At 48.5% G+C, this 17,155-nt stretch overlaps 1 protein-coding gene across 1 annotated transcript in view; it reads left to right on the top strand.

Annotated features, from left to right (window-relative positions):
- LOC147124623 (ankyrin repeat and death domain-containing protein 1A-like) overlaps positions 1-17,155 on the top strand; it is a 161,037-nt gene that overhangs the window by 69,657 nt on the left and 74,225 nt on the right. Inside the window, exons 8-11 of the mRNA XM_085990617.1 lie at positions 4,894-4,992; positions 10,669-10,767; positions 10,898-10,996; positions 16,618-16,716. Coding sequence (XP_085846743.1) covers positions 4,894-4,992; positions 10,669-10,767; positions 10,898-10,996; positions 16,618-16,716 — 396 coding nt within the window. The remainder of the gene's footprint in view (positions 1-4,893; positions 4,993-10,668; positions 10,768-10,897; positions 10,997-16,617; positions 16,717-17,155) is intronic.

The raw sequence follows: 17,155 nt of genomic DNA on the forward strand, positions 1-17,155 counted from the left end.
CCGGCATTACCAATTCGGTTGGCATGTGATGCGTCACCCTACGGCATTGGAGCGGTGCTGTCGCACAAATTCTCGGACAGCTCAGAGAGGCCAATAGCCTTTGCATCACGATCACTAACCTCAGCCAAGCGTAACTACGCCCAGATTGACAGGGAGGCCCTCAGCCTAGTGTGGGGAGTGAAAAAGTTCAATCACTATCTGCACGGGCAGAAGTTCACCTTGCTGACTGACCACCAACCACTTGTCTCCATCTTTAATCCAAAGAAGGGCGTTCCGGTGATGACTGTGCAACGGCTACAAAGATGTTCCCTTTTTCTAGGGGTGCACCAATATGAAATCGAGTATAAGGGCACAAAACAGCATGGAAACGCTGATGGGCTATCACGCCTGCCACTGCCTACTGCGGAGGAAGCACCAGCAGTGGATCCTGTCGAAATATTTCATTCGACTATAATTGAATGCTTGCCAGTAACTAACGCTGGTATAGAGAAGGAGACCCGAAATGACCCGACACTGTCTCGGGTATATGATTTGACGGTGAAGGGTTGGCCAGCACATGGCGACTCACTGTTGCCAGCATTCTCATCCAGAAGAGAACAACTGTCAGTATGCCAGGGGACTTTGATGTGTGGATCCCGAGTGGTAGTTCCACCCAAGTTAAGGGAGAGAGTGCTCAATGAGCTTCATGAAGGTCATCTGGGAGGGGTGAAAATGAAAAGCATTGCTAGGGCTTATGTGTGGTGGCCGGGGATCGATCAGCAAATCGAGGACCTGACAAAGAGCTGCTCAGAATGCCAGAAGGTCCAAAATGCACCACCACATGCCCCTCTACACCCATGGGAGTGGCCCTCATCTCCACGGCAACGGGTGCATAGAAACATAGAAGATAGGAGTAGGAGTAGGCCATTCGGCCCTTCGAGCCTGCTCCGCCATTCAATGAGATCATGGCTGATCATCCAAATTCAGTACCCTGTCCCTGCCTTCTCCCCATATCCCTTGATCCCTTTAGCCTTAAGAAATATATCCAACTCTTTCTTGAATATACTTAATGAACTGGCCTCCACCGCCCTCTGTTGCAGAGAATTCCACAGGTTCACCACTCTCTGGGTGAAGAAATTCCTCCTCATTTCAGTCCTAAATGGCTTACCCCTTATCCTTAGACTATGACCCCTGGTTCTGGACTCCCCGGCCATCAGAAACATCCTTCCTGCATCTAGTCTCTCCAGGCCTGACAGAATTTTATAGGTTTCGATGACATCCCCTCTCAATCTTCTAAACTCCAGTGAGTATAAGCCCAATCGACACAATCTCTCCTCATACGTCATTCCTGCCATCCCAGGTAACAGCCTGGTGAATCTTCGCTGCACTCCTTCCATGGCAAGAACGTCCTTCCTCAGGTAAGGCGACCAAAACTGCACACAATACTCAAGGTGTGGTCTCACCAAGGCCCTGTACAACTGCAGCAAGACATTCTTGTTCTTGTACTCGAACCCTCTTGCTACGAAGGCCAACATACCATTTGCCTTCTTAACCGCCTGCTGCACCTGCATGCTTACCTTCAGCGACTGGTGTACAAGAACACCCAGGTCTCTTTGCACTTCCCCTTCTCCCAATCTATTGCCATTCAAATAATAATCTGCCTTCCTGTTTTTGCCACCAAAGTGGATAACCTCACATTTATCCACATTATAGTGCATTTGCCATGTTTCTGCCCAATCACCCAGCCTGTCCAAATCATGCTGGAGTTTCACGACATCCTCCTCACAGCATACCCTCCCACCCAGCTTTGTGTCGTCTGCAAATTTGGAGATATTACATCCAATTCCCTCGTCCAGATCATTAATATATATTGTGAACAGCTGGGTTCCTAGGACCGATCCTTGCAGTACCCCAATAGTCACTGCCGGCCACTCGGAAAATGACCCGTTTATTCCAACTCTTTGCTTTCTGTCCGCCAACCAGTTCTCTATCCAAGTCAATACCTTGCCCCCAATCCCATGTGGCTTAATTTTGCACGCTAATCTCTTATGCGGGACCTTATCGAAAGCCTTCTGAAAGTTCAAATACACCACATCCACTGGTTCTCCCTTATCTATTTTACCAGTTACATCCTCAAAAAATTCCAGTAGATTAGTCAAGCATGATTTACCTTTTGTAAATCCATGTTGACTTTGTCCGATCCAGTCACTGCTTTCCAAGTGCTCTGCTATTACATCTTTTATAATGGACTCTAGCATTTTCCTCACTACCGATGTCAAGCTTACCGGTCTATAATTCCCCGCCTTTTCTCTACCACCTTTTTTGAATAGTGGGGTAACATTAGCTACCTGCCAATCCATGGGTACCGTTCCAGAGTCTATCGAGTTCTGGAAGATGACCAGCAATGCATCTACTATTTCTAGGGCCACTTCCTTAAGTACCCTGGGATGTAGATTATCAGGCCCTGGGGATTTATCGGCCTTCAGTCCCATCAATTTTCCTAACACCATTTCCCTACAAACACTGATTTCTTTCAGTTCCACCCTTTCATCAGACCCTATGTTCCCTGGCATCTCTGGGAGGTTATTTGTGTCCTCCTTTGTGAAGACAGAACCAAAATATGTATTTAGTTGGTCAGCTATTTCTTTGTTCCCCATTATAAATTCCCCCGATTCTGACTGCAAGTGACCTACGCTTGACTTCACCAATCTTTTTCTCTTCACATATCTATAAAAGCTTTTACAGTCAGTTTTTATGTTCCCTGCAAGCTTACTCTCATATTCTATTTTCCCTTTCTTAATTAATCCCTTTGTCCTCCTTTGTTGAATCCTAAACTGCTCCCAATCCTCAGGATTATTGCTTTTTCTGGCCAATTTATATGCCCTCTCCTTGGACCTTATGCTATCCCTAATTTCCCTTGTTAGACACGGTTGGGTCACCTTTTTTGTTTTATTTTTATTCCAAACTGGGATGAACAAATTCTGTAGTTCATCCATTCGGTGTTTGAATGTTTGCCATTGCCTATCCACCGTCAACCCTTTGAGTGCCATTCCCCAATCAATCCTACCCAACTCGCTCCTCAGACTATCGTAGTTTCTTTTATTTAAATTGAGGACCCTAGTCTCCGAGTCAACTACTTTATTCTCCATCTTAATGAAGAATTCTATCATATTATGATCGCTCCGACCCAAGGGGCCTCGTACAACAAGATTGCTAATTAATCCTTTCTCGTTACATAATACCCAGTCTAAGATGGCCTGATCTCTGGTTGGTTCCTCGACATATTGGTCCAGGAAACCATCCCGTAAACACTCCAGTAATTCCTCCTCCACAATATTGATTTTGCTGGTCCATTCATGGACTCAATGGTTTTAATAGCCGTGGATGCGCACTCGAAATGGCCTGAGGTGATCAAAATGTCCTCCACCACCACGGAGAAAACTATTGCAGTCCTACGGACCATTTTTGCCAGGAACGGCTTACCAGAGCAGATTTGCTCTGATAACGGACCACAGTTTCGAAGATTTATGAAAAGGAATGGGGTAAGGCATTACACATCCGCCCCGTATCATCCAGCCACAAATGGATTGGCTGAGAGGTTCGTACAAACCTTTAAGAAGGCAATAAAGGCTATGTACAATGACAACATTCTGCTGCAGCACAAGGTGGACAATTTCCTGTTCGCCTACCGGAATGCGACACATGCAGTCACCAACCAGGCCCCAGCCATGATGTTCTTTAACCGAAGGTTAAGATCTCGCCTGGATTTGCTCAGACCAAACGTACGAAGAGATGTTGAGAGTAAGCAATTCCAGCACATCCATGAGAAGCCAACAAGGAGCTTCAATGTAGGGCAACCAGTCTTGGCCCGCGACTACCAAACAGAAAAATGGCAGCCAGGAACGATATGCACACGGCAGGGCCCACTAATGTACACAGTGGACGTTGGGGAGAGCATCGTGAGACGCCATGCTGACCAGATCCTAGAGTCACAGGAACAAGTCAACCCCATGCCTCGCCCATACGTACCTGGTGATGAACCCGACGTACAGGTAGCATCTACCCCAGAAACAGTAGCATCGGAAGCGGATGAACCAACCGACGACAGGGGGCCAGAATCGCCTCCGCACCAAGAGCAAGACACTCGGGAAAGGCGCTATCCAGAAAGGATCAGGAAGCCTCCCCAAGGACTGAATTTATAAATAGACTATTTTCAGCTAATGTTGCATGTTAAAAGTGTTAATTGTAATTAGTTTGATATTTAATTGTTAAATGAGTGTTATGGTACTGTTAATCTAAAAGGGGAGGAATTGTAATGTATGTACCTTTAAGGGGAGAACTACTTTTTACAGCTCCTGTATACTGTAGTACCGGCAGTGACCACACCTGTATATAAACCCTGAGTAGTGATCTGTACAGTTAGTTCTAGAGTAACCCTCATTCAGTAAACACCTGTTGAATCGTTCCCTGCAGTCTGTTGTCTGATTATTGAAGGACACAACATTAAGATACACAGATCTAACAACCTGAGTCTTGACACCTTGCTGAAATGGCATTTTTCATTTGTGAGCTTGAGGACAGTGAATGTCAGTGGGCTATTTCTCCATGGGGAAGGTGGGGGTTCACCACAACTGAACATGATCCTCTTCTTACCTACCTGATGGGGGGTCACTGGATAGTGATCAGGAGCAGCAACTTTGGCTGCTTTTTCCCTTCCAGAGATACTGAGGTCAACGGTGGCATCCAAAATATTGCCCCGGATGAGATTAACTACCTGAGTACAGACTGTAATGTGTTTCCAAATGGATTCTACAATAAATTCTCACTATCTAGATTACCTGTGCAGTGAATATTTGTTTTATATGATGCATTAGTACATTACGACATAATCTAACACCTTTCCATTCCTGACAGGAGGGCAAGACTGCTTTCTACCTGGCTGTTGTAGATCATCACCAGGAATGTGTGACACTGCTACTGGAAGCAGGAAGTGACATTAATATTTTACCAAAGGTACCTCAAACCTTTTGTAGCCTTTTTAAAGGAACTCTTCATCTCATTTGTTGAGGCTTCTTCTACATATTTATAGAAATAGCTAACGGCTCTTCCATCTCTTGATCAAATGTGAGGCAAAGGGGCTGAGATTCCTTTAGCCTCCAGCCTCCAGCCTCAGCTGGGCACCGTGCACAGAGCGTGCACACTACTAGTAGGCCCGAGTCCAGCCCGGGCCTCATTAATATTAATTGGGAGAGCTGCCGGTGCCTGTCATATCTCCACCCAGCTCACCCATTTTCAGAAAATGAATATCGGGCTGCCTGCCTCACTGGTAAATCCTGAGGGAGGGTTGGAGCAGCAACGGATTGTGGGGAGGCTGTGGGAGGAGGAGGATAAGGGGAGGAGGGGGGAAGGAGAGGGAGGAGGGGGGAAGGAGATGGGGGAAAAGAAAGAAAAAAAGAAAGACTTGCATTTATATAGCGCCTTTCACAACCACTGGATAGCCATTGAAGTACTTTTGAAGTGGAGTCACTGTTGTAATGTGTTGTAATGTCGAGGGGGGAGGAGTGGGGGGAGGAGGAGAGGGGGAGGAGGGGAGGTAGAGGGGGAGGGAGGGAGAGGGGGAGGAGTGGAGGGGGAGGAGAGGGGGGAAGAGTGGAGGGGGAGGAGGGGAGGAGGGGAGGAGAGGGGGAGGAGGGGAGGGAGGAGGAGGGGAGGGGAGGGAGAGAAGAGGTGTCGAGGGGAGGGAGGAGGAGGGGAGGGAGGGAGAGGGGGGGAGGAGAGAGAGGCGAGGAGGGGTGTCCCCACCACTTAAGATTCCCCAGTGGGGCAGTCCCGGCTGGTTAGATTTATTTTTAATTTTGTTTTCCAAAATTGATGATGATGACTGTGATTTTATTGAAATAAAGTTAGCTCATTTAACACGATCAACTTCAATAATTTTATTGAAATTATTTCTAGAAGATTGGAGATTAAACTGCACCACTGTCTTCCTCATCTAAAACCCCACGAGAAAGTGTTTAGCTGTTAGCTGCAGTATCAGTGCTTCCGTGCATTATTGGGTGAACCCTGCAGTGAAATGCTGGTTCCTGTATAATGTGAATAATAGAGGAAATATAGGATCTAAATTTATAATTAAAGATTTTGGCCTAGAAATTCAGTTGGTTGCGCCAGCCGTTAGCGCCTTAGGAGGAGTAGATGTCGGGCGCTAGGCGGCTAGCGCCCGGGCGCAGCGCGATCTGCGCCTCGCCCCAACTTCACTAGAGATTTAGCGGCGGCGCAAAGTCTTTGCGCGCGCTCAGCTGCGCGCGCAGATCATGATGTCGTTTCATCGTGCAACGCCCTTTGTGCGCCCCCAACCGGAACTTCAGTGGCGACGCCCCATTGTGCGCCTGGCGCCCCTAGCGACTGTTAGAGTGGAACGGTGCTCAGCTGATGCGGGGCGCGGGGGGCGCAAATTAAAGGGCACTCCTCTTGCACTATAAAAGGCTGCCATTTCGCAGCACTCCTTCTTGAGAAACGGATCTTTGGAGAGAGACCAAGGTAGATAGCTTTCTGCTTTGGCCCAACACTCGGACAGGTACTTCTGGCTTCAGGCCACAGCTTTCCACTAGTCTTTGCCTTCACTGACATCTCATTGTTTGCCAGCATATTATGGGGGCTGCAATGGGTGTCATCGCTGGCTTTCTCAATTACATCCAAAGGGCTCACAGACGCCGTGAGAGAGTGGCAGCCCTGGCTAGACGGAGAGGGGGCAACAGGCGTCGGCAAAGGAGGCCTTACCCACCCAGGGTATACCGCCAGCAGTTCTCCTATCTCAACATGTCTGAGGAGCAGTGTGTTCGGAGGCTGCGATTCAGAAGGGACGTGGTCACAGAGATCTGCCAGCTGCTTGGCGGTGATCTGCAGCCACAGCTGAGGAGCAGGACGTCTCTGTCGGTGGAAGTGAAGGTGACGGTGGCTCTCAACTTCTATGCCACCGGCTCCTTCCAATCCGCTACTGGGGACATTGCCAACATCTCCCAGTTTGCCGTGCATTGCTGCATCCGCCAGGTGACCAATGCCCTTTTCAAAAGGAGACGTCAGTTCATCTCCTTCTCCATGGCCCTTGCCAAGCAGCAACAGCGTGCAATGGGCTTTGCAGCATTCGCGGGCTTCCCCATGGTGCAGGGCGCCATTGACTGCACGCATGTGGCTTTGCGGGCACCTCTCGAGAATGCCGAGGATTACCGCAACCGGAAGGGTTACCATTCGCTCAACGTCCAGCTGGTGTGTGACCACAGGCAGCTCATCCTAGCTGTCAATGCCCACTTTCCAGGCAGCAGCCACGATGCCTTCATCCTGCGACAGACTTCTGTGGCAGACATGTTCCAGGCACAGCCTCACCCACGAGGATGGCTTATCGGGGACAAAGGCTATCCTTTGTGTATCTGGCTGATGACCCCGCTCCGTGCGCCCAGCACCCCTGCTGAAGAGGGATACAACGAGAGCCATCAAGCGACCAGGAACATCATCGAGCAAACAATCGGCGTCCTGAAGCAACGGTTCCGCTGTCTGGATCGTTCCGGTGGAGCCCTACAGTATTCGCCAGAGCGAGTCTCCCATTTCGTGGTCGTTTGCTGCATGCTGCACAACCTGGCTATCCGCAGGACTCAGGCACTGCCACCAGAGATTGGAGGACCACCTCAGGAGGAGGAGGAGGAGGAGGACCAGCACAGGAGGGAGGCACAAAGTGCAAGGGCCGCCCGTCGCCGGCTTATTGAACGTCGGTTCTAGGCCCCCTCTCAGGGAATGGCTTGTGCCAATGTCAGCAGATGAATGTAGCCGCTCCACAAGCCCTCAGCTGAGCAGGGCAACCAGGACTTAACAAAAAAACCATGCACACTGCAATTTAACAACAATAATTTATTGCAAACCTCTGCCCTTCCCACATTACATCCTCATGTGGCGAAGCCCCCTCCAAAAACACAAAACTACCAGTCTCGGCCTTACAAAAAGAAAGAAAGACACCAGTCTCGGCCTTACAAAAAGAAAGAAAGACACCAGTCTCGGCCTTACACAAACACAACTGCACCAGTCTCGGCCTTACAACAAGCACCAGGCATTTGTGCATACCTCTACTTTTTGCCCTGCGAGGGCGATGCCTTGCGCATCCTTGCCTGGCCCCTGCCCGCCCTGCAGCTCCTCCTCAATGGGAGCCCAGTGGCTGGAGCAAGGCTGGGGGAAGGCTGCTGAGGGGCAGATGGCGAGACGGCAGATGCCCTTGGGGGTCGGCCTGCACCAGCTCTGGCCTTGGAGTGGCCGGCTGCTGACTGCTCCAACTCTGGCTGGGCGGCAGCAGTCTGTCCAGCGGCTCGTGGCAGCTGCAATGGCGGAGTGGCAGTGTCGGCTGCAGGAATGGTGGCAACCTGGCAGATCGCAGGTGCTCGCTGGTCGCCTGAGACATTGGCACTCGCACGGGCCAGCACTGCAGCATGCGCAGCAAACAGCTGAAGAACAGACTGCTGGGCTGCTGCTGCGCGGCGAGTGCCCTGGCGATGCCTGGCTGATCCAGCGAGGGTGGCAGCAGTTAGTGCCCGTGTGGCCCTGGTCTGTGTCCGCATGACACCAGCCAGTGAATGGACGGCACGACTGAGCACTTGGCTAGAAGCCGACTGTGCTGCCGCGATGTCCTGCAGACTCCTGGCCTGTGCTGCACTGAATTGTTCCAGACTCCTGGCCTGTGCTGCACTGAATTGTTGCAGACTCCTGGCCTGTGCTGCTCCGAATTGCTGCACACTCCTTGACAGAGACTCTATGGAGTCAGGCATCCTTGCCACTGCAGCCATGAGCTCAGTGTGCCTGCGCTCAGCCTGGACGGCCATTTCCTCTAGGAGGCGCACCTCCTCTGCGCTCACCGTCGCAGGACTGGAGGCCGCACTCACCCTCTGGGGAGAAGTCCGCCGAGCTTCCCCACCCCTCCCGCGTTGCTGCAGGCCGCTGGGCCCCGGAGCTTCACTCTCCTCCGACCCTTCCCCCCGGCTCCCCTCCAGGGAAGACGTGTCCCCTACATCACCATGGGCTGGCGCGGCTGAGGGTGGCACTGATAGGTCGGCTTCCTCTTCCTCCTCCTCGTATTCCGAAGGGCTGACAGTGGCAGCTTGAGGGCCCGTCCCCTCACCTGGCGATTCACCATCTGAAAGCAGGAAGTCACAAGAGTAGCTTTAGAGTGAGGACAGGGCGGCAGCGAGGGAGGCATGAGTGCTGCCATTCACCGCATTGGTCGGACAGTGGCAAAGGATGCTGATCTCGTGCGCAAGTGGAACGAGAAAGGTCCAAAAGGTGATGCCCTTACCATTGGTGCCCAGAACAGGGTCGGCATCTCCACTGGTGACGGGGCCAATCAGCCGGCCTGCCATAATGCGCTCCACATGCTGGTTGAGGTCGGAGAGCTCTTTGAGGTCAGGACGGCCTCCCCCGGTCTCTGTTCGGTTGCGCCGGTTGTGCGCCACCTTGGCCTGCAAGAGAAAGGACGGCCTCTAAGTACAGTGTGAAGCCCTGATCTTGTCTGCACTGCCTCCCATGGTCGAATAGCTTGTACAGTGTGTAGCCCTGATCTTGTCTGCACTGCCTCCCATGGTCGAAGAGCTTGTACAGTGTGTAGCCCTGATCATGTCTGCACTGCCTCCCATGGTCGAAGAGCTTGTACAGTGTGTAGCCCTGATCTTGTCTGCACTGCCTCCCATGGTCGAAGAGCTTGTACTGTGTGTAAAGTGCTGAATGTGCAAGTGATTTTCATGCCAGTCCCATAGCTGCTGGATGAGGGCTGGCCATTAGGGCTTTCAGGTCCCTTTGCCCATAAAGTGAGGTGCACATGCAAGGATGAGGAGGACACTGGAAAGGGTACTCAACCTGACAACCCGAGTGAGGTCGTTGAACTTCTTCCGGCATTGCACAGGAGTCCTGGCAACCACGCTGTTGGAAGACACCCTGTTGGAGACCTCCCTCCAGGCTTTCCGGTAGGCGCTGGGCAGCGGCCTCTTGCCACCTTCTGGGAACAGAACATGGCGCCTGCGCTCCACTCCGCCAACCAGCAGCCTCAGGTCACCGTCGCTGAAGCGCTGCGCTCGCTCCCTGGCCTTTCCATAGCCCTGGGCGTTGTGCAGGTGAAGCTGAAGTGGTCAGGCCTAGGTTGAGGGCTGCAGTGTGCAGGGCGTGGCAGGCAAACAAATCCACCCTCCCCCTTTAAGAGCTGACCGGCGCCAGAGTGTCTGCCGTCAATCAACAACTCGCCGCACCTGCGCTGCGCCCGGACTGGGGGTATCGCTCAGCACCACCGGCTTAGCGCCTAAAGATAGTCGTGCATCGCCTGTTTTAGCGCAGCAGCAACCTCTTGGGGCGATGCGACTGAATATCGGCGAAGGGGGCGCGACTTTGCGCCGGGCGCAAACTTTAGCGGCCGCCCGACTTTACCGCCCCAAAAGTGGCTATACTGAATTTCTAGGCCATAGTGTAGTTGAAAATTTTTTAAAATTGTGAAAATTGAGATCTTTTCTGAGATTTCAACTAAAATTTGTCACGTAGCAGGGTGAGAGATGGAAGGTGTACAGCAGCCTTACTGAAGTGACTCACAATGCTGGTTCATTTTTAAACAGTTTTTTTTGTCATTGTAAGACTTAAATACATTTAAAATTTGACTGTATAATTTCCTTTCAGACCAATTTGAGTCCCTTGCACATCGCAGCAGAGAGAGGCAACATTTCCATCGCTTCGATTCTTATTGATGCTGGAATTGCTTGCAATGGTCAAAATAATGTAAGTACCAGGGGCTGTACAAGGGGGAAACAAAAATCATGCATCAACTCAGAATGGCAAGTCCTATAATAGTGACACAGTGGTGTGATTCAGTCCCGTGACTTTTTTTCCCCAAATTTCTTTCTTACAGAGAAAGGAAACACCCCTACATTTGGCCGTTAAAAACAGACACACCTCAGTCGCACAGCTCCTCGTGGAATCCATGTGTGATGTTAACATTTTGGATGAGGTATGTCTTTAAAAGCTAATCATTCTGTTTGGACTCAGACATATAAGTACGTGTGACAGAGTTGCTGTGGAATAGATTTTCCTCTGATTTGGGGGAACGCTCAGCTCCAGGGTGCAAAGCAAAACAAAAGGGGGTAGAGACTGCTGATGCTGGTCCTTTGCCCACTTTGAGTTACCCTGGATTTTAGGGGGGTTCTTCCGAGGGGGAACAGGATATTTGGAGTAGATGCAAACATTCTAATCCAATGCAAATGAGGCGGCCGGGACCTAGAGTATCTCCTGCCTCATTACCTTCCCTCACTGCTGGGCAGGAACCAATTAGAAAGGGCGCTGAGAAGAAGTAGTCGTTAAGCCCTGTGTCCAGCACCTCTCAGATTGGAGGATCTGAGATGGTTGGGCAACAAGGCAATGGGCACCAAAAAAATGAAATACCTCCTTTTCCCCAGGGCCAGCAGGAACATTTCCAGGACTGGGGGCCTGCTGGCTGCTGTTTTTGGATAGCAGCCACAAGAGCCCAGATCCAGTGACCATTGTTAATGCTGCAGGCATAGAAACATAGAAGATAGGAGCAGGAATAGGCCATTCAGCCCCTCTAGCCCGCTCCGCCATTTAATGAGATCATGGCTGATCATCCAAACTCAGTACCCTGTCCCTGCTTTCTCCCCATATCCCTTGATCCCTTTAGCCTCAAGAAATATATCTAACTCCTTCTTCAATATATTTAATGAATTGATCTCAACTGCTCTGTGTGGCAGAGAATTCCACAGGTTCACCACTCTCTGGGTGAAGAAATTCCTCCTCATCTCAGTCGTAAATGGCTTACCCCTTATCCTTAGACTGTGACCCCAGGTTCTGGACTCCCCCGCCATCGGGAACATCCTTCCTGCATCTAGTCTGTCTAGTCCTATTAGAATTTTATAAGTTTCAATGAGATCCCCTCTCATTCTTCTAAACTCTAGCCAATATAAGCCTAATTGATCCAATCTCTCCTCATACGTCATTCCTGCCATCCCAGGTATCAGTCTGGTGAATCTTCACTGCACTCTCTCCATGGCAAGAACATCCTTCCTCAGATAAGGCGACCAAAACTGCACACAATACTCAAGATGTGGCCTCACCAAGGCCCTGTACAACTGCAGCAAGACATCCTTGCTCCTGTACTCAAATCCTCTCACTATGAAGGCCAACATACCATTTGCCTTCTTAACCGCCTGCTGCACCTGCATGCTTACCTTCAGTGACTGGTGCACAAGGACACCCAGGTCTCATTGCACTTCCCCTTTTCCCAATCTATTGCCGTTCAGATAATAATCTGTCTTCCTGTTTTTGCCACCGAAGTGGATAACCTTGCATTTATCCACATTATACTGCATTTGCCATGCATCTGCCCAATCACCCAATCTGTCCAAATCGTACTGGAGTTTCTCTGCATCCTCCTAACAGCACATATGCCCACCCAGCTTTGTGTCATCTGCAAACTTGGAGATATTATATCTAGTTCCCTCGTCTAGATCATTTATATATATTGTGAATAGCTGGGATCCTAGCACCGATCCCTGCGGTACCCCACTAGTCACTGCCTGCCACTCGGAAAAAGACCCGTTTAGTCCAACTTTTTGCTTCCTGTCTGCCAACCAGTTCTCTATCCAAGACAGTACCTTACCCCCATTCCCATGTGCTTTAACTTTACACGCTAATCTCTTATGCAGGACCTTATCGAAAGCCTTCGGAAAGTCCAAATACACCACATCCACTGGTTCTCCCTTATCTATTCTACCAGTTACATCCTCAAAAAATTCCAGTAGATTAGTCAAGCATGATTTACCTTTTGTAAATCCATGTTGACTTTGTCCGATCCTGTCAGTGTTTCCCAAGTGCTCTGCTATTACATCTTTTATAATGGACTCTAGCATTTCCCCCACTACCAATGTCAGGCTTACTGGTCTATAATTCCGTGTTTTCTCTCTACCACCCTTTTTAAATAGTGGGGTTACATTAGCTATCCTCCAATCCATGGGAACTGTTCCAGAGTCTATAGAATTTTGGAAGATGACCAGCAATGCATCTACTATTTCTAGGGCCACATCCTTAAGTACCCTAGGATGTAGATTATCAGGCCCTGGGGATTTATCGGCCTTCAATCCCGTCAATTTCCCTAACACCATTTCCCTACAGATATTGATTTAATTCAATTCCTCCCTCTCATTAGACCTTATTTCCCCGACATCTCTGGGAGTTTATTGGTGCCCTCCTTTGTGAAGACAGAACCAAAGTATGTATTTAATTGGTCTGCCATTTCTTTGTTCCCCATTATAAATTCCCCTGATTCTGACTGCACCAATCTTTTTCTCTTCACATATCTATAGAAGCTTTTACAGTCAGTTTTTAAGTTCCCTGCAAGCTTACTCTCATAATCTATTTCCCCCCTCTTAATTAATCCCTTTGTCCTCCTTTGCTGAATCCTAAACTGCTTCCAATCCTCAGGTTTGCTGCATTTTCTGCCCAAATTTTATGTCCTCTCCTTGAATCTTATGCTATCCCTAATTTCCATTGTTAGCCACGGTTGAGTCACCTTTTTTGTTTTATTTTTATGCCAAACAGGGATGAACAAATTCTGTAGTTCATCCATGCGATCTTTAAATGTTTGCCATTGCCTATCCACTGTCAACCCTTTAAGTAATGTTCCCCAATCCATCCTAGTCAACTTGTGCCTCATACCATCGTAGTTTCCTTTATTTAAATTCAGGACCCTAGTCTCTGAGTCAACTACTTCACTCTCCATTTTAATGAAGAATTCTATCATATTATGATCGCTTCTCCCCAAGGGGCCTTGCACAACAAGATTGCTAATTAATCCTTTCTCATTACATAATACCCGGTCTAAGATGGCCTGATCTCTAGTTGGTTCCTTGACATATTGATCCAGGAAACCACCCTGTATACTCTCTAGGAATTCCTCCTCCACAGTATTGTTACTAATTTGGTTAGCCCAATCTATATGTAGATTAAAGTCACCCATGATAACTGCTGTGCCCTTATTGCACGCATCTCTAATTTCCCATTTAATGCCATCCCCAACCTCAGCATTACTGTTTGGGGGTCTGTATACAACTCCCACTAACGTTTTCTGCCCCTTGGTATTTCTCAGCTCTGCCCATGCAGATTCCACATCATCAGAGTAAATGTCCTTCCTTACTATTGTCTTAATCTCCTCTTTAACCAGCAATGCTACCTCAGCTCCTTTTCCTTTTTTCCTGTCCTTCCTGAATATTGAATACCCCTGGATGTTGAATTCCCAGTCTTGGTCACCCTGGAGCCATGTCTCCGTAATCCCAATTATATCATATCCATTTACATCTATTTGCGCAGCTAATTCATCCACCTTATTACGAATGCTCCTCGCATTAAGACACAAAGCTTTCAGGCTTGATTTTTTAACACTCTTAGTCCTTTTAGAATTCTTATTTACTGTGGCCCTGTTTGATTTACACCCTTGATTTCTCTGCCTTCCACTTTTGCTTTTCTCCTTCCTGCCTTTTGTTTCTATCCTTGCTTCCCTTTCCTCTGTCTGCTTGCACAGGTTCCCAACCGCCTGCCATTTCAGTTTAAACCCTCCCCAACAGCACTAGCAAACACTCCCCCTAGGATATTGGTTCCGGTGCTGCCCAGGTGCAAACCGTCCATTTTGTACTGGTTCCACCTCCCCCAGGACCGGTTCCAATGTCCCAGGAATTTGAATCCCTCCCCCTTGCACCATTCCTCTAGCCACGTATTCATCTGAAATATCCTTCTATTTCTATCTAACTAGCATGTGGCACTGGTAGCAATCCTGAGATTACTACCTTTGAGGTCCTATTTTATTATTTACCTCCTAACAATCTATATTCAGCTTTTAGGACCTCATCCCGTTTTTGCACCACCTATATGCACCACGACAACTGGCTGTTCACCCTCCCCCTCCAGAATGCCCTGCAGCCGCCCCGAGACATCCTTGACCCTTGCACCAGGGAGGCAACATACCATCCTGGAGTCTCGTTTGCAGCCGCAGAAACACCTATCTATTCCCCTTACAATAGAATCCCCTATCACTATAGCTCTCTTGCTCTTTTTCCTCCTGCCCTGTGCAGCAGGACCACCCATGGTGCCAGGAACTTGGCTGCTGCTGCCTGCCCCCGATAAGCCATCTCCCTCAACAATATCCAAGGTATATCTGTTTGAAAGGGGGATGGCCACAGGGGACCCCTGTACTACCTGCCTGTGCCTACTGCTCTGCCTGGTGGTCACCCACTCCCTTCCTGCCTGTGCAGCCTTTACCTGCGGTGTGACCAACTCCCTAAGCATGCTATCCATGATGTCCTCAGCATCGCAAATGCTCCAGTATGTATCCATTCGCAGCTCCAGCGCTGCAATGCGGTCTGTCAGTAGCTGCAGCTGGATACACTTCCCGCACACATGGTCGTCAGGGACACAGGAAGTGTCCCTGATTTCCCACATAGTGCAGGAAGAGCATGCCACGGGACCAAGCTGTGCTGCCGTGACTTACCCTTTAATTAATTCAAATTAAATTAAATCAAATCAATACCACTAATTACGCTACAATTAAATGATATACTCAAGGGCCCTTGTTTACTACCATTCCCTGATACACAACAGAGACCCTAGAAACTTTAAACCACAAGAATTAAGTTTGGAAAAAAGCGAGAAAAAGAGAAATACTCACCAACCAATCAGTCAGGGTGCAGCAGAGGGTAGATTCTCACCCCCATTTCTAGGTGTAAGGCCCTGCCGGAAGGCTGGCCTGCATCTGGGGTGCACTACGTCTAGGCTAATACGCACCATTCCAGGTGGGTTCAGGTCGCATTAAGGGGTGTACACTTTAGCTCTGTTTAGATCTGTTTTGTCCCCAGTTTGGTGGGAGAAGTGGGGTGGTGGACGGTTGAGGGAAATTAGCCTTAATATTTTCAATTCAGTCCTTCACCAAGTGCTTCTGCTTTCAGTTGTTAAAAAGCTGATTGAATTTTGCTAGCAGTTTAAAATATTTGATAAACTAATATATTAAAACTGCACCCGATTGCCATAAAAATGGAAGAATGTTAATGAAAATCTAGTGAATGCGTTAAAGGGATAGGCATTAAAATTCAGGTCATTTGAACTGGCCACAAAATGGTTCTTTTTATGTTATTTATTTAAGTTTTTTTTAAATGTAATTTGGAGACCATCCCTCGGGCATAAACACTGCTTGCTCCTTACTCTAAAGGTTGAATCCCAGAATCAAACATCAGTCAAACAAACAAGAAGATAGTTTCTAAATGGTTTCTCATGCTTAACAGAAAGACCTACCTTGGGAAGCATCAAAATGGATGACCTATTCATCTGGCCCCATAACTGAATGTCTTCTCCTTGCTGGCCCATTGTCAGGGTGCACTGAGAGAAGTGGCAGTTTCCTTGGCTCTCATCTCCTGTTGGGTACTTGATCTTTGAAGAGGTCTCAATGTTCCAGAATGAATGTGTTGTGGATTATCAGCAGAGCAAAGAGAAAATAATGAATAGCAAACCTGGTATAGTACCGTAGGGAATAATTTAAAATGTTTTTAGACAAATTAATCTTTCGTTGCTCTCCAGAGAAACCAGAATTCATTGCATCTGGCAGCTGAGCTTGGAAGAGCTGACTTAGTGGAACTGCTCCTGAAAGCAAAAATTGACCTAAAGCAAAAGGACAAGGTTTGTTGTCTGGATACAGTGTGAGGTATTGGATGGTGTGTGGGATATTGAAATGTTGTTGGGGTACATACATTACAGTTCAACACGGGCTGTGTTCAGGGTTTAATTGGTCAAAGTTAAAATTGACAGTAGTGTGGATTCACTGTTAATTTAGCAGGCGAAGCTGACATATGGGAAGGTCAAGCACATGCCAAATGTACTCAATAAGTAAATGTTGAAACTGCTTTAGATGTTGTGTCAAACCTAAACCCTGGGGGAACTTGTTTATTTTTATTAGAAATCCTTTAACTAGCTTTTAAAAGTAGCAAATATTGCAGAGGATTCAGCAAGGAAAGATTTGGATTTTCTTGTTTAAACATGAAAGCTGTTGGCACAGTGTATGGCAGCAGCTGCTATGCTAGCGGGTATAGACAGATCCTTAGAGTATACGTCCACAGAG

The sequence above is a fragment of the Somniosus microcephalus genome, chromosome 1 (assembly GCF_052327205.1).
Source record: "Somniosus microcephalus isolate GS21.2 chromosome 1, FLI_Smic_1.0, whole genome shotgun sequence".
In the NCBI taxonomy this organism is placed as follows: domain Eukaryota; kingdom Metazoa; phylum Chordata; class Chondrichthyes; order Squaliformes; family Somniosidae; genus Somniosus; species Somniosus microcephalus.